General features: G+C 44.9%; 1 protein-coding gene across 2 annotated transcripts in view; it reads left to right on the forward strand.

The window, feature by feature from the left end:
- Nucleotides 1-18,315, forward strand: part of nbas (NBAS subunit of NRZ tethering complex) — a 284,978-nt gene that overhangs the window by 204 nt on the left and 266,459 nt on the right. For both annotated transcript variants that reach the window (XM_046299129.1, XM_046299130.1), the window contains exons 2-7: nt 429-480; nt 4,983-5,019; nt 5,421-5,498; nt 6,460-6,507; nt 6,717-6,760; nt 17,174-17,307. In XM_046299129.1, coding sequence (XP_046155085.1) covers nt 429-480; nt 4,983-5,019; nt 5,421-5,498; nt 6,460-6,507; nt 6,717-6,760; nt 17,174-17,307 — 393 coding nt within the window. The remainder of the gene's footprint in view (nt 1-428; nt 481-4,982; nt 5,020-5,420; nt 5,499-6,459; nt 6,508-6,716; nt 6,761-17,173; nt 17,308-18,315) is intronic.

Raw genomic sequence — 18,315 nt, forward strand, 5'->3', positions numbered from 1 at the left:
TGATTGCTCACTCTGCAAGGGTTAGCTAACGTTAGCTAGTAACTGTTAGCCACGTCGCAACACATCTTCCACTCAGTCATGGCTCATAACAGGTTATGGACTGGCATTGAATCAACATTACGCGCAGTTACATATTCAGTCACCGTAAACGAATCTATAGAATAAAGGTGTTTAACTTCAGCGTTGAGGTGTAATTTTGATATTTTTGTTTTTACTTTTCCAAACGTTGGCTAACTAGTCTGTCGTGAATGTGTTGATGATGCTAAATTAGGTGTCTTGACCTTACCATATTCTGTACTTTGTCCAGGGATGATGTTTTGGCCCTAGTATCATCACACTGGTGTAAATTGGTTGGTTCCCAATCACACTGTAATTCAGGGTTTGTATAGAAAGCTAAATAACAGTCTGTCACTCTCTGCCATTTGCAGTTGCGAGGCAACAAGGAGCACAGTTCATCTGTTATTGCCAAGGCTGTGACAGGTAAGACGGGATCCTCGAGGCATCTTCGTCCCTCGCTGATTTGGTTGTCCATACTGTATCCCTTTTTAAATTCATGTTAAGAAAATAATGATCGTATTGGAAGCCTCCCAAGTCACCCTATATTCCCCTAGTGCATTACGTTTGACCAGAGCCCGCTGGGTCGTTAGACCTACTCGTCTTGAGAAGTGTAACTTGGTATTAAATTATGTATTTATTTTTTATTTTCACCTAATTTTGACATTCTGTCTTAAAGAGCACATGTTCAACTTTAATAGGACACATTGTTTTCCCATCTCAAGAGGTTAAATAAAATGAATGCTAATTTTCCATGAAGAAAAAGTGGTTGTTTACTAGTGTTTTCGTGGAGGAAATCGATATTACTGTTATGATTCCACATTTGCATATCAGATTCGTAGACCAAGGTGCTATACCCTTTAAGTTGTGTTATATGCTGTTTATGTGGTCCTTCTGTAGCTCAGTTGGTAGAGCATGGCGCTTGTAACGCCAGGGTAGTGGGTTCGATCCCCGGGACCACCCATACGTAGAATGTATGCACACAAGACTGTAAGTCGCTTTGGATAAAAGCGTCTGCTAAATGGCATATATATATATATATATAAATCTACTCTGATTTCACTCTCATCTGCATGTTCCAGAGCGCAGAATAACTGATTAATTTAAGAAACGCGCAACGCCTGTTGAATAAGACCAGTGTCAGTAAACGTGGAATAAAAAATAAAAAAATAGTTCTCAGCAGTACAATCATATTTTGATCCACCTGCCTCAGATTTGAAGAATCTAACTGCCCCTCACAGTTTAATAATCTACCAGCCCCAGATTATGCCACTAAAATATCAATAGAAAAAATAAAAGGTTTTTAATGTTTCGAAAACAATAAATGGAATATTAGTAAGACGTAAGTAATGTGGTATAATTAATTAAACTTTTAACCAATAAGACAAATGTTCACCTGCCCCTTTAAGGGTGGGAGGTTACCATGTAAAAATACTTTAAAGTACTACTTAAGTCAGAACAAAAAAATATCTGTAAATTACTTTACTATTTATATTTCTGACAACATTTACTTCACTACATTTCTGAAGATAATTTTTATTTTTACTCCATACATTTTCCCTGACACCCAAAACTACTCATTACATGCTTAGCAAGAACATCCCTGGTCATCCCTACTGCCTCTGATCTGGAGCACTCACTAAACAGAGAACATCCCTGCTGCCTCTGATCTGGAGGACTCACTAAACAGAGAACATCCCTGGTCATCCCTACTGCCTCTGATCTGGAGGACTCACTAAACAGAGAACATCCCTGGTCATCCCTACTGTCTCTGATCTGGAGGACTCACTAAGCAGAGAACATCCCTGGTCATCCCTACTGCCTCTGATCTGGAGGACTCACTAAACAGAGAACATCCCTGGTCATCCCTACTGCCTCTGATCTGGTGGACTCACTAAACAGAGAACATCCCTGGTCATCCCTACTGCCTCTGATCTGGTGGACTCACTAAACAGAGAACATCCCTGGTCATCCCTACTGCCTCTGATCTGGAGGACTCACTAAACAGAGAACATCCCTGGTCATCCCTACTGCCTCTGATCTGGAGGACTCACTAAACAGAGAACATCCCTGGTCATCCCTACTGCTTCTGATCTGGAGGACTCACAAAACACAGGCTTTGTTTGTAAAGGATGTCTGAGTTTTGGAGCGTGACCCTGGCTATTCATGAATTAAAAAACTAAACGGTGGTTAGCTTTAATATCAGGAATTTGAAATGATTTATACTTTTAATACACAAGTTTATTTAATCAATTAAATTTACTCTTGATACTTAAGTATATTTAATACCAAATACCTTTTTAGACTTTTACTCAAGTAGTATTTTACTGGGTGAGTTTTACTTTTACTTGAGTCCTTTTCTATTAATTTATCTTAACTTTTACTGAAGTATGAAAACTGGATCCTCTTTCCACCACTGGAGGTTACCGTGGTAACATGATTGGAGTCATGTTTGTGCCTGTGAGATGGAGTAAACGCCTTGTCTTCTCTAGCAGGTCAAATTAAAACGTAGAAAAACGACCCGACTTGTGGAACAAAACAATGAGAACGGAAACACAAGGACAAAGTCTAGACTTTAGTTTAAGTAAATTACACCATCTTTTATTACTGTGCACAGCACTTATTAAAACAAATCTTTCACTCAGCTCTTCAGGTGCACACAGCCCCCAGCCAGGCAGTGTTGAGGTGGGAAAGGCTAGATAGGATTCCTAGTTCTTTGACTTTGTTTGATTGAATTGACCAACTATGAAACAAAACAGGCAGAAATACTTTGAAAACTTTACTGCAGCATTTATTTTACTGTGATCATACTTGACTTTTTAGTCACAAATGCGATTGAAATGTTGGCACTGTGGAGCCCTGACCACCCACCAACAACATGGCTGGTGAAATACACATCTTACCTGCCAATGTCAAAATCTACCTGCACCAACGCTCTGGATAACAGTACAAACAGCCTAACCAGCTCTGCTGAAGTAATATGGTCAGATTGAGGTGTTCTATCATTTGTGTCTGGAAGTAGATGGGAACCTGAGTGTCGTTGTGAACGCTCAGATCAAACCTACTGCCAGAGCGTCCAGTGAGTGGTCAGAGAGCGAAACGCCAACGCTCAGATCAAACCTACTGCCAGAGCGTCCAGTGAGTGGTCAGAGAGCGAAACGCCAACGCTCAGATCAAACCTACTGCCAGAGCGTCCAGTGAGTGGTCAGAGAGCGAAACACCAACGCTCAGATCAAACCTACTACCAGAGCGTCCAGTGAGTGGTCAGAGAGCGAAACGCCAACGCTCAGATCAAACCTACTGCCAGAGCGTCCAGTGAGTGGTCAGAGAGCAAAACGCCAACGCTCAGATCAAACCTACTGCCAGAGCGTCCAGTGAGTGGTCAGAGAGCGAAACACCAACGCTCAGATCAAACCTACTGCCAGAGCAAACACCAGTGAGTGGTCAGAGAGCGAAACACCAACGCTCAGATCAAACCTACTACCAGAGCGTCCAGTGAGTGGTCAGAGAGCGAAACACCAACGCTCAGATCAAACCTACTACCAGAGCGTCCAGTGAGTGGTCAGAGAGCGAAACGCCAACGCTCAGATCAAACCTACTACCAGAGCGTCCAGTGAGTGGTCAGAGAGCGAAACACTTTGTATTGACCAACGTCCAGGTGCACTCTGGCACTCCAGAGTGAATTCACCAACACACCAGTTCCATTGTTAATCCAACAGCTACATTATTTGGTGTAGTTACTAAAACATCTGGAAGTCTTGATTGGTAGTAGATATTTCTGTATTTATTTACAGATTTGAATAGCACAGAAGTAGACAAAGGTGTCATGCCCTTTTTAAAAAACTTTTTCTGTAATTATTTATAGTTAGTCTACTTTGTCTAAAGTTGTGATTGTATTTGCAGTGAATGGAAGTTTGAAGTGATGTCACAATAGGGTGGGGTTTTAGAATGTTGAATTAAGTCACATTTAAAGTGAATGAAGGAGGACAAATGAATAGTTAAATCATGAATATATATATTATATAGTCTGCACGTTTTAATGTTTGAGTGGTATTTCCAGCTAAAAACAGTAAGGAATATGAACTATGATGAAGATTTAAAGTCAAAAACATTTTGTTTCGCCAGTCCCTCTTAAAATGACTATACCAAATAAAGTAACAGGGTTGCCAATTTTATTTATTTATTTATTATTATTATATTTTTTTATTTATAAAAAAAAAAAAAAAATCTTAAATCTGCCATCAATCCCCTTGTTAGCCTCCCGGGGTGGTAATCTAGCGGGTTAGCCGCCCGGGGTGGTAATCTAGCGGGTTAGCCGCCCGGGGTGGTAATCTAGCGGGTTAGCCGCCCGGGGTGGTAATCTAGCGGGTTAGCCGCCCGGGGTGGTAATCTAGCGGGTTAGCCGCCCGGGGTGGTAATCTAGCGGGTTAGCCGCCCGGGGTGGTAATCTAGCGGGTTAGCCGCCCGGGGTGGTAATCTAGCGGGTTAGCCGCCCGGGTTTAAACTTGAAGTTGGAAAGAGGAGAATGTTTAATTGACAAAGTGAGCTGCTTATCATCATTAATAAACACCTCTGGTCCCACGTCACATGACCTGGTCCCACGTCACATGACCTGGTCCCACGTCACATGACCTGGTCCCACGTCACATGACCTGGTCCCACGTCACATGACCTGGTCCCACGTCACATGACCTGGTCCCACCTCTGGGAAACACTACCGCTATTAGGAGAGGTTTATCTGCAATGAAAATACAGTTAAATAAATGAATGAAGGCCTATTTAATAAATTCTGACGGGGTTGGCGCGACGCCCCTACGGGGCACCATTTGGGTAGTAACTGAACATTACCAATGTGCTGGACCACACTAGGACTTCAACATGTATGATCCTAGCCACTCCTCACCATGTCTTCTCCATGTCTGTTGTAGGACCTTTTAGGTTCATCCTGCATTACCTGTGGTACAGGTAAGCTCTTTATATTACTCACATCGAAACTCCTCAACTATTTCATTACTATTTACCCCTGTAACCTGAAACTCTTTCCAGCTTCGTAAAACCGTATATAGTTTTTTTTGTCAAATTGACTTTACTAATGTTTTTATGCTTCAAATCAAATCAAATTTTATTTGTCACATACACATGGTTAGCAGATGTTAATGCGAGTGTAGCGAAATGCTTGTGCTTCTAGTTCCGACAATGCAGTGATAACCAACAAGTAATCTAACTAACAATTCCAAAACTACTGTCTTATACACAGTGTAAGGGGATAAGGAATATGTACATAAGGATATATGAAAAGAGTATTGTGTTGGTCCTCTTGTTGTGGTTTGTAACAGCTGACTGATTTATCTGTGATCTTGAACCAGTCCCTCTAGCTCCTCTCTACCTCTTGGCCTGGTCCGACTGGCCAACAAGCAGATCAACTGGCAACTGGTGCTAGCAAGGTATATATTACAGTACACACGCAGGCACCACTCCAGGCCCTTCATACATTCATATGAATTCAACCTCTGACCTTTGTTTATGTTTATTTGACCTTTTATTTTGACCTCGACGGCCATTGAGACCCACGTTTTTTTATATTTTTTACAAGGGAGCCATCAGGGTTAATTTAGCCAGATTTAGTTTGTCTTATGATTTAAATTATTATTTTTTATTTAACCTTTATTTAACTAGGCAAGTCCGTTAAGAACAAATTCTTATTTTCAATGACGGCCTAGGAACAGTGGGTTAACTGGTCTAGGAACAGTGGGTTAACTGGTCTAGGAACAGTGGGTTAACTGGTCTAGGAACAGTGGGTTAACTGGTCTAGGAACAGTGGGTTAACTGGTCTAGGAACAGTGGGTTAACTGGTCTAGGAACAGTGGGTTAACTGGTCTAGGAACAGTGGGTTAACTGGTCTAGGAACAGTGGGTTAACTGGTCTAGGAACAGGGGGTTAACTGGTCTAGGAACAGGGGGTTAACTGGTCTAGGAACAGGGGCTTAACTGGTCTAGGAACAGGGGCTTAACTGGTCTAGGAACAGGGGCTTAACTGGTCTAGGAACAGGGGCTTAACTGGTCTAGGAACAGGGGCTTAACTGGTCTAGGAACACTGGGTTAACTGGTCTAGGAACACTGGGTTAACTGGTCTAGTGGGTTAACTGGTCTAGGAACAGGGGTTAACTGGTCTAGGAACAGGGGGTTAACTGGTCTAGGAACAGGGGGTTAACTGGTCTAGGAACAGGGGGTTAATTGGTCTAGTGGGTTAACTGGCAGATCGACAGATTTTTACCTTGTCTGCTCAGGGATTCGATCTTAGACCTTTCAGTTACTAGTCCAACGCTCTAAACCACTAGGTTACCTGCCGCCACAGGTAGCCTAGGGGTTAGAAATCCTAAATCTCTCTCTCTCTCTCTCTCTCCAGTAATGGGAAGTTGCTGGCTGTGGTTCAGGACCAGTGTGTGGAGATCAGGTAATGATGTGAGATGGTGTGTCCGTTCTAAACTTTTTACATTTGAGTCATTTTAGTTTATCAGATGTTCTGTCTACTCAGTAGAAACCCTCCCAGTCAGCAGGGTGCTGTGTATGACTATCTGTAATACACAGAGGTCCGTTTGACCTTTTTAAGGTGACATGCAGAACGTTTGTGTATTTTCTATTCTCTGTTTTTTCCCCCACCAGGTCTGCGAGGGATGACTTTGGCTCTGTCATTGGGAAGTGTCAGGGTAAGTATCTTCTAAATCAAAGAGGAATACGTGATGCTACGAAACACTTACCAACACTTTGGTTCCTACCCTGTCACAATAACTCCTCCCTGGCATTTTCATTTGTTGTCATGTGAAACTACACTGTATTCAAAGTACCCACTGTTATATTCTAACTATAGAATAACCTAGAATCTACCTCCATGATTCCACTAGTTCACCAAAGTGTTTTGCTCTAAATTGTAATTCAAATCACAATTGCAACATTTGGTTCCAACATAAGGTCTAGATTGTTTTTATCGTGCAGTATGGAAATTATCTGAAATGAGTGCAAAAAAATATATATTTTTGGTTGAACACTATATAAACCAATCAGAATGGAGAAAGACCCCATTGAAATCACTTAGAATATATGTGTTGCCACCCTGGGATCACTCACTACTCATAGAGCACCCTGGGATCACTCACTACTCGTAGAGCACCCTGAGATCACTACTCACTACTCAGAGCACCCTGGGATCACTACTCACTACTCATAGAGCACCCTGAGATCAGTCACTACTCATAGAGCACCCTGGGATCACTACTCACTACTCAGAAAGCACCCTGAGATCACTACTCACTACTCATAGAGCACCCTGGGATCACTAGAGCACCCGGGATCACTACTCACTAGAGCACCCTGAGATCACTACTCACTACTCATAGAGCACCCTGGGATCACTACTCATAGAGCACCCTGGGATCACTACTCACTACTCAGAAAGCACCCTGAGATCACTACTCACTACTCATAGAGCACCCTGGGATCACTACTCATAGAGCACCCTGGGATCACTACTCACTACTCAGAAAGCACCCTGGGATCACTACTCACTACTCATAGAGCACCCTGGGATCACTACTCACTACTCATAGAGCACCCTGGGATCACTACTCACTACTCATAGAGCACCCTGGGATCACTACTCACTACTCATAGAGCACCCTGGGATCACTACTCATAGAGCACCCTGGGATCACTACTCACTACTCAGAAAGCACCCTGGGATCACTACTCACTACTCAGAAAGCACCCTGGGATCACTACTCACTACTCAGAAAGCACCCTGAGATCACTACTCACTACTCATAGAGCACCCTGGGATCAGTCACTACTCATAGAGCACCCTGGGATCACTACTCACTACTCATAGAGCACCCTGGGATCACTACTCACTACTCATAGAGCACCCTGAGATCACTACTCATAGAGCACCCTGGGATCACTACTCACTACTCATAAAGCACCCTGAGATCACTACTCACTACTCATAGAGCACCCTGAGATCACTACTCACTACTCATAGAGCACCCTGGGATCACTACTCACTACTCATAGAGCACCCTGGGAGATCACTACTCATAGAGCACCCTGGGATCACTACTCACTACTCAGAAAGCACCCTGGGATCACTCACTACTCATAGAGCACCCTGGGATCACTCACTACTCATAAAGCACCCTGGGATCACTCACTACTCATAGAGCACCCTGGGATCACTACTCACTACTCATAGAGCACCCTGGGATCACTACTCGTAGAGCACCCTGGGATCACTCACTACTCGTAGAGCACCCTGGGATCACTACTCACTACTCATAGAGCACCCTGTGATCACTCACTACTCATAGAGCACCCTGTGATCACTCACTACTCATAGAGCACCCTGGGATCACTACTCATAGAGCACCCTGGGATCAGTCACTACTCGTTGAGCACCCTGGGATCAGTCACTACTCATAGAGCACCCTGTGATCACTCACTACTCATAGAGCACCCTGGGATCACTACTCGTAGAGCACCCTGGGATCACTCACTACTCATAGAGCACCCTGAGATCACTACTCATAGAGCACCCTGGGATCACTACTCACTACTCATAAAGCACCCTGAGATCACTACTCATAGAGCACCCTGGGATCACTACCCACTACTCATAAAGCACCCTGGGATCACTACTCATAGAACCTTAATCATGAAATACTGTAGAATAAGAGAGAATACGGTGATATGCCGTAATTGCCATCATCACTGTTTTTGACATAGTGATTCACATTGGATGTTACTAAGCCCCGCCCCTTTTAATGTGAGTGATTCACATTGATGTTACTAAGCCCCGCCCCTTTTAATGTGAGTGATTCACATTGGATGATCTGATGATTCTGACTCAGTGAAGTTCTGTATGTTCCGTCTTACTAAGCCACGCCCCTTTTAATGTGAGTGATTCACATTGGATGTTACTAAGCCCCGCCCCTTTTAATGTGAGTGATTCACATTGGATGTTGTGTATCTGATGATTCTGACTCAGTGAAGTTCTGTATGTTCCGTCTTACTAAGCCACGCCCCTTTTAATGTGAGCGGGTCAAAGACGCCACCCATCCCGTCTTTCCCAGGTTTTTATTGGCTCTTGTAGTGTGAGATGGAAAGGTGATCAGCATTAGCCAATGAGAGCAGTGTTTTCCATTCCACTTCATATTGACTACGCTACTTTTCATTTGAAAGTTTCAATTGGCTAGTCCGTTGAGCCCGCTAGGATGAACGACATGCATCTCCTAGTGATCTATTGGTAGGACAGGCACCTGTCTGTCACAAAGCCAACGACTACAAGGAAACGCAGTCTGCTGGTTGTCCCGCCTCCTGGTACAAATTGTGTGTATTGGGTTGGTCTAATCTCTCGACACAGAGGAGCCTCGGGAGAGAGCATGATTTTGGTGGACATCCTCTTAGCCTAATTATTGATTTCTGCCCCCATTTTTCTTTGGCGTGTTTCACATAGCCAGCCACGCCGATTAGTGGCTCATAGTTGACTATTTACTGTGCTTTGACAACTAAAACAGCAAGTGTTGACTAGTTTATACAGTGTGTTCAGAAAGTATTCAGACCTTTTACCTTTTTCCAAATGTTGATACATTACATTTCTAACATGGATACAAAAAACATATCTCAGCATTCTACACACAATGCCCCATAATGACATCACAATGCCCCATAATGACATCACAATGCCCCATAATGACATCACAATGCCCCATAATGACATCACGATGCCCCATAATGACATCACGATACCCCATAATGACATCACGATACCCCATAATGACATCACGATACCCCATAATGACATCACGATACCCCATAATGACATCACGATACCCCATAATGACATCACGATACCCCATAATGACATCACGATACCCCATAATGACATCACGATACCCCATAATGACATCACGATACCCCATAATGACATCACGATACCCCATAATGACATCACGATACCCCATAATGACATCACGATACCCCATAATGACAAAGCGAAAACCATATTTACTTAAGTATTCAGACCCTTTACCTTTACTATGAGACTCAAAATGTAGATCAGGTGCATCTTGTTTCTATTGATCATATAAGGTCAGAGCAAAAACCAAGCCATGAGGTCAAAGGAATTGTCCGTAGAGCTCAGAGACAGGATTGTGTCGAGGCACGGATTGGGGAAGGGAACCAAAACATGTCTGCAGCATTGAAGGTCCCCAAGAACACAGTGGCCTCCATCATTCTTAAATGGACGAAGTTTAGAACCACTAAGACTCTTCCTAGAGCTTGCCGCCCGGCCAAACTGAGCAATCGGGGGAGAAGGGCCTTGGTCAGGGAGGTGACCAAGATCCCAATGGTCACTCTGACAGAGCAGACTGGGAGACTAATCAGGATCGAGGCAAAGATGAACGGAGTGAAGTACAGAGAGACCCTTGATGAAAACCTTCGATGAAGATGGTGAATCATCACTGCAGGATGTAGTGTGGAGAGCTTTATTTAGGTCCAGATATTATCGTTATCCCCTCGAATTTTTAAACAATATTCAGAAATGCCTTGACATTAGTAAGGACTGACTGTCTGAGTCATCAGACTTGAACGGAATTCATTAGCATATTTCCTGCCGTTCCCCCCTCTCCGCTCCTCTCTGACGGGGGAACCAGAACGTCTGTCTGCGCTCATCTACCCGCTTTGTGTTGCCGGTAGCAGTGACTCTAATCTTCTGGTAGATGGGAGGTCTTATATTATAGTATTTTCATTTATTCTATGCCATTACATTATCGTTTAGAGTCCGTAATGCTTCGCTGGCAACTTCTAAAAACCTAATAACGGTTGTTCTAAAGGCGAAGCGACGGTAACATGGCTGTTCTCCCACGGTAACATGGCTGTTCTCCCACGGTAACATGGCTGTTCTCCCACGGTAACATGGCTGTTCTCCTACGGTAACATGGCTGTTCTCCCACGGTAACATGGTTGTTCTCCCACGGTAACATGGCTGTTCTCCCACGGTAACATGGCTGTTCTCCCACGGTAACAACATGGCTGTTCTCCCACGGTAACAACATGGCTGTTCTCCCACGGTAACATGGTTGTTCTCCCACGGTAACATGGCTGTTCTACCACGGTAACATGGCTGTTCTACCACGGCGGTAACATGGCTGTTCTCCCACGGTAACATGGCTGTTCTCCCACGGTAACATGGCTGTTCTCCCACGGTAACATGGCTGTTCTCCCACGGTAACATGGCTGTTCTACCACGGCGGTAACATGGCTGTTCTCCCACGGCGGTAACATGGCTGTTCTCCCACGGTAACAACATGGCTGTTCTCCCACGGTAACAACATGGCTGTTCTCCCACGGTAACAACATGGCTGTTCTCCCACGGTAACAACATGGCTGTTCTCCCACGGTAACAACATGGCTGTTCTCCCACGGTAACAACATGGCTGTTCTCCCACGGTAACAACATGGCTGTTCTCCCACGGTAACAACATGGCTGTTCTCCCACGGTAACAACATGGCTGTTCTCCCACGGTAACATGGCTGTTCTCCCACGGTAACATGGCTGTTCTCCCACGGTAACATGGTTGTTCTCCCACGGTAACATGGCTGTTCTCCCACGGTAACAACATGGCTGTTCTCCCACGGTAACAACATGGCTGTTCTCCCACGGTAACAACATGGCTGTTCTCCCACGGTAACAACATGGCTGTTCTCCCACGGTAACAACATGGCTGTTCTCCCACGGTAACAACGTGGCTGTTCTCCCACGGCGCGGTAACGTGGCTGTTCTCCCACGGCGGTAACGTGGCTGTTCTCCCACGCAGCGCGGTAACGTGGCTGTTCTCCGTGGCGGCGCGGTAACGTGGCTGTTCTCCCGCGGCGCGGTAACGTGGCTGTTCTCCCACGGCGGTAACGTGGCTGTTCTCCCACGGCGGTAACGTGGCTGTTCTCCCACGGCGGTAACGTGGCTGTTCTCCCACGGCGGTAACGTGGCTGTTCTCCCACGGCGGTAACATGGCTGTTCTCCCACGGTAACCGAGTGATGCTGCTTTGAACTCCAATATGCTTCCTTTTCCTGTTTCTAACCACACACCACACACCACACCACACACACACACCACACCACACCACACACCACACACCACACACCACACCACCACACACCACACACCACAACACCACACACCACACACACACACACACACCACACACCACAACACACACGCACACACACCACAACACCACACACACACACACACACACACACACACACACACACACACACACACACACACGCTGTAAACTCCACATCAGAGTCGTCTGGAAGTGTTTTTGTTGTCCTTACTCAAACTAATAGTCACTGTGACTCTTAAGTGGGAACAGATTTGAGTTGCATCAGCTGGAGAATTGACTAAGTACATTGAACTTTAAGCTCATTGATAAATGCAAACCTTATTAGTGGCTTGAATTCTAAACAGATGGAAATAAACTGTTCATATTAAGTTGATTGAACTGTGAATATATATATAATATCATATTTCTAACTCCGATGTTTGTTTGTTACATAAACCTCTCAATATCAATATTTTCAAGCTTTTGCTACTTAAAGACAAATATTTTCTTAACTTAAACTTTTTTTTTGGTGCAATGAAGCGTTTTTCTTTGTGTTTCCCAACGTCAAAGAAAGCATTTAATATATTTTCTAACAGTACAGCTTAATGAAGAAATCACTGTGTTACATTGACATTTTTAAAAATTAACAATAGCTGAACAGAGAATTCACTAGGGAACGTTAATGCTCCTGTCGGTCTTGTTCAAAGACTTTTCAGTAGTTTTAGAACTGGCATCGTTTAGAAAGTTGCCCAACCGACAAACCACTTTAACTACAACGACGATTACAATTATGTTTTTTGATTTTTAACTTTTTAGATTTTTTCCCCCATGGTTGTTTATCGACCTTCGTTGATTGTGCTGACTGAAGTCCCCCCTGAATAACAGGGTCTGCTAAATGATCAAACTTAAAGTTTAAAAAAAATGTAGTTGCAAAGCATGCTGGGTATTACACTAATCACGTCTCTATTTTTCTGGTTGCTTAAATTCTAATCGTTTTCTTATTTCAGTGTGTGACATATCAAGAGTATAGAGAATCATTATACAATCTAAACTGCCGTGAAAATATATTTTCCATCACCAAAAATATTGTATTTTCAGCTGTTTTGAAACTGGTGTACAAAACCGAAAGTAAGACGCATAGACCGAACGTAATTTATTTTTTTAAATTTATTTTTATTTCACCTTTATTTAACCAGGTAGGCTAGTTAAGAACAGGTTCTCATTTGCAACTGCGACCTGGCCAAGATAAAGCATAGCAGTGTGAACAGACAACACAGAGTTACACATGGAGTAAACAATTAACAAGTCAATAACACAGAGAAAAAAAGGGGAGTCTATATACAATGTGTGCAAAAGGCATGAGGAGGTAGGCGAATAATTACAATATTGCAGATTAACACTGGAGTGATAAATGATCAGATGATCATGTACAGGTAGAGATATTGGTGTGCAAAAGAGCAGAAAAGTAAATAAATAAAAACAGTATGGGGATGGGGTAGGTAAAAATGGGTGGGCTATTTACCGATAGACTATGTACAGCGGCAGCGATCGGTTAGCTGCTCAGATAGCTGATGTTTGAAGTTGGTGAGGGAGATAAAAGTCTCCAACTTCAGCGATTTTTGCAATTCGTTCCAGTCACAGGCAGCAGAGTACTGGAACGAAAGGCGGCCGAATGAGGTGTTGGCTTTAGGGATGATCAGAGAGATACACCTGCTGGAGCGCGTGCTACGGATGGGTGTTGCCATCGTGACCAGTGAGCTGAGATAAGGCGGAGCTTTACCTAGCATGGCCTTGTAGATGACCTGAAGCCAGTGGGTCTGGCGACGAATATGTAGCGAGGGCCAGCCGACTAGAGCATACAAGTCGCAGTGGTGGGTAGTATAAGGTGCTTTAGTGACAAAACGGATGGCACTGTGATAAACTGCATCCAGTTTGCTGAGTAGAGTGTTGGAGGCAATTTTGTAGATGACGTCGCCGAAGTCGAGGATCGGTAGGGTCGTAAGAACGGGAAGCGTAGAAATAACCTACGTAGAACAGAACTACCACTTCTTAGTTAGCTTTTGAATGAGAGTGACTGATCTATAACACATTTCTATGTGCATTTGGTCAGGTCCCTCCAAAAAAAGACTGCAGCTGTAAACATTTTAGTACCTCATTGTCCTGACCAGATCATATCATCTGGGTAAATATATATATATATATATAATATTATTATTATTATTAATATTACTGCCTGTCTCATGGTTAATTGACCGACAAATTAACATAAACACGTCTATTATCTCCAAGCGGATCGTTGAAGCATTTAGAACAGTCTAAATCCATATTAATATAGCCCACAGCATCCCCAATAAATCCATTATTTATTTTAGGCAGGTGTAAAGAAACACAATATGAAGAGAGTGTATTTCAGAACATGTTATGTTATCAGGCTACGCTCCTTAGGCTGTAGGCAAGTTCATTTAGCAGACAAGATATGCTCAAGTCCTGTGCCATTTTTAAAAATATTATATGATTTAGAGTAAGACAACTATAATTGAATTTGGCTGACTAAAATGGAAAGGATATTTCTCCTATTCTGGAACGAGTGTCAAAGTGATCACTTGGAACAGGTCCTGTACACTAGATTCAGATTCATTTGGTGCCTTTTTGGAACAGGTCCTGTACACTAGATTCAGATTTATTTGGTGCCTTTTTGGAACAGGTCCTGTACACTAGATTTAGATTTATTTGCTTGTGAATGATACAAACCTCATCGTGTTTTACAAGTCGACACATGAGCTGCGTTGACTGTAGGATATTCATATGTGAAAAGGAGCTGCAGAACTTGCACTCTGTTCCCTCAGGCTGTTCTATATATGCCATTTAGCATCAAAACCATTTTCCCTCTACCCGTCAGACAATGTAACCTTGATTCTTACTAATATGTAAAATGACTTTTAGATGTAGAATGGGTCATTTATCAAATAGACAGTGGGACGAAAGACACGTCACCTGGATGTTTGTAAGTCGCTCTGGATAAGAGCGTCTGCTAAATGACTTAAATGTAATGTGTTGGAATAGCGACTGGAGGCCGGTCGTCTCCTCCGGTTTTATTAATATCGGTAACTGAGAAATACATACAGTGGGGCAAAACAGTATTTAGTCAGCCACCAATTGTGCAAGTTCTCCCACTTAAAAAGATGAGAGAGGCCTGTAATGTTCATCATAGGTACACTTCAACTATGCCAGACAAAATGAGGAAAAAAAAATCAGAAAATCACATTGTAGGATTTTTAATTAATTTATTTGCAAATTATGGTGGAAGACTGAATCTGCAATAGGTTCAGATACCCAGTACTCTGTATACCCTGGGCTCTCCAACCCTGTTCCTGCACTCTGTATACCATGGGGCTCTCCAACCCTGTTCCTGCACTCTGTATACCATGGGGCTCTCCAACCCTGTTCCTGTACTCTGTATACCATGGGGCTCTCCTACCCAGTACTCTGTATACCCTGGGGCTCTCCTAAAAAGGGGGGCAATTCTAATAGTCTGGGTAGCCATATGATGAACTGTTGAGCAGTCGTACAGTTTAGGTGTAGAAGCCTAGAGCCTTTTGGTCCCAGCCCCGGTGCTCCGGTACCGCCTGCTGTGCGGTAGCAGAGAGAGATCTATGACCTGATCCTTGACTGGTTTAAGGGCGTTCCTCTGACACCGCCTGGTATAGAGCTCAGCCCCGGTGCTCCGGTACCGCCTGCTGTGCGGTAGCAGAGAGAGATCTATGACCTGATCCTTGACTGGTTTAAGGGCGTTCCTCTGACACCGCCTGGTATAGAGCTCGGTGCGTTCAACAAGCTGACCAATAGAAGGGGTTTATTTACTATGGGGGATAGTAGATGGGCGGTGCTGTTTATTACTGGTCTTGTTGGCTGATGACCACGTGGACAGTTATTCTAGCATCTTCTAAGTCAGAGGACGGTAAGAAGGACCGCACGGCGTTGCATCCTGGGCTGATCATTCTGAATACTTCCTAGTCAGGCACCCAATGCATCCTGGGCTGATCATTCTGAATACTTCCTAGTCAGGCACCCAATGCATCCTGGGCTGATCATTCTGAATACTTCCTAGTCAGGCACCTAATGCATCCTGGGCTGATCATTCTGAACACTTCCTAGTCAGGCACCCAATGCATCTTTGGCTGATCATTCTGAATACTTCCTAGTCAGGCACCCAATGCATCCTGGGCTGATCATTCTGAATACTTCCTAGTCAGGCACCCAATGCATCCTGGGCTGATCATTCTGAACACTTCCTAGTCAGGCACCCAATGCATCTTGGTCTGATCATTCTGAACACTTCCTAGTCAGGCACCCAATGCATCCTGGGCTGATCATTCTGAATACTTCCTAGTCAGGCACCCAATGCATCCTGGGCTGATCATTCTGAACACTTCCTAGTCAGGCACCCAATGCATCCTGGGCTGATCATTCTGAACAGGCACCCAATGCATCCTGGGCTGATCATTCTGAATACTTCCTAGTCAGGCACCCAATGCATCGTGGGCTGATCATTCGGAATACTTCCTAGTCAGGCACCCAATGCATCCTGGGCTGATCATTCTGAATACTTCCTAGTCAGGCACCCAATGCATCCTGGGCTGATCATTCTGAATACTTCCTAGTCAGGCACCCAATGCATCTTGGGCTGATCATTCTGAACACTTCCTAGTCAGGCACCCAATGCATCTTGGGCTGATCATTCTGAACACTTCCTAGTCAGGCACCCAATGCATCTTGGTCTGGCAGATGTACACAATGTTGCCAGTGAAATGTGCTGTGTTTTCCCAATGGAAACCCTGGTGTGTTTGTGAGAGGAGACGACCTAGACTGCAGTGTGTGTTAGTGTGTGTGTGTGTGTGTGTGTGTGAGATATGGGGTGTGTGTGTAATAATGTGTCTGTGTTATGGTGCGTGTGTGTGTTACAGTGCCGAAGGACCCCAGTCCCCAGTGGCGGAGGGTGGTGTGGTCCCATGACTGTGCCTTGCTGGCGTATGCCGACAGTACCGGTACCGTGCGCGTCTTCGACCTCATGGGCAGCGAACTGTTCGTCATCCCCCCGGTAACCACATAAACACTCTCATACATACTCACACATATACACACAAAGGGCTGGTAGATGTGGTGGTCTGGTACAGTGAGTAGCCAGACTCTGGGCTCCGGAGAGGTCTTTTCCCCCCCTGCTCCTCTCTCTGCTCTTTACCCCCCCTGCTCCTCTCTCTGCTCTTTTCCCCCCTGCTCCTCTCTCTGCTCTTTACCCCCCTGCTCCTCTCTCTGCTCTTTACCCCCCTGCTCCTCTCTCTGCTCTTTACCCCCTGCTCCTCTCTCCTCTTTACCCCCCCCCTCTCCTCTTTCCCCACCCTGCTCCTCTCTCTCCTCTTTCCCCACCCTGCTCCTCTCTCTCCTCTTTTCCCCCTGCTCCTTTCTCTCCTCTTTCCCCACCCTGCTCCTCTCTCTCCTCTTTCCCCCTGCTCCTCTCTCTCCTCTTTCCCCCCTGCTCCTCTCTCTCCTCTTTCCCCCCTGCTCCTTTCTCTCCTCTTTCCCCCTGCTCCTTTCTCTCCTCTTTCCCCCTACTCCTCTCTCTCCTCTTTCCCCCTGCTCCTCTCTCTCCTCTTTCCCCCTGCTCCTCTCTCTCCTCTTTCCCCCCTGCTCCTTTCTCTCCTCTTTCCCCCCTGCTCCTTTCTCTCCTCTTTCCCCCTGCTCCTCTCTCTCCTCTTTCCCCCTGCTCTCTCTCTCCTCTTTCCCCCTGCTCCTCTCTCCTCTTTCCCCCTGCTCCTCTCTCTCCTCTTTCCCCCTGCTCCTTTCTCTCCTCTTTCCCCCTGCTCCTCTCTCTCCTCTTTCCCCCCTGCTCCTTTCTCTCCTCTTTCCCCCTGCTCCTCTCTCTCCTCTTTCCCCCCTGCTCCTTTCTCTCCTCTTTCCCCCTGCTCCTTTCTCTCCTCTTTCCCCCTGCTCCTTTCTCTCCTCTTTCCCCCCTGCTCCTTTCTCTCCTCTTCCTCCCCTGCTCCTCTCTCTCCTCTTCCTCCCCTGCTCCTCTCTCCCCTCTATCCCCCTGCTCCTCTCTCTCCTCTTT

Source organism: Oncorhynchus gorbuscha, linkage group LG14, assembly GCF_021184085.1.
Source record: "Oncorhynchus gorbuscha isolate QuinsamMale2020 ecotype Even-year linkage group LG14, OgorEven_v1.0, whole genome shotgun sequence".
NCBI lineage: Eukaryota > Metazoa > Chordata > Actinopteri > Salmoniformes > Salmonidae > Oncorhynchus > Oncorhynchus gorbuscha.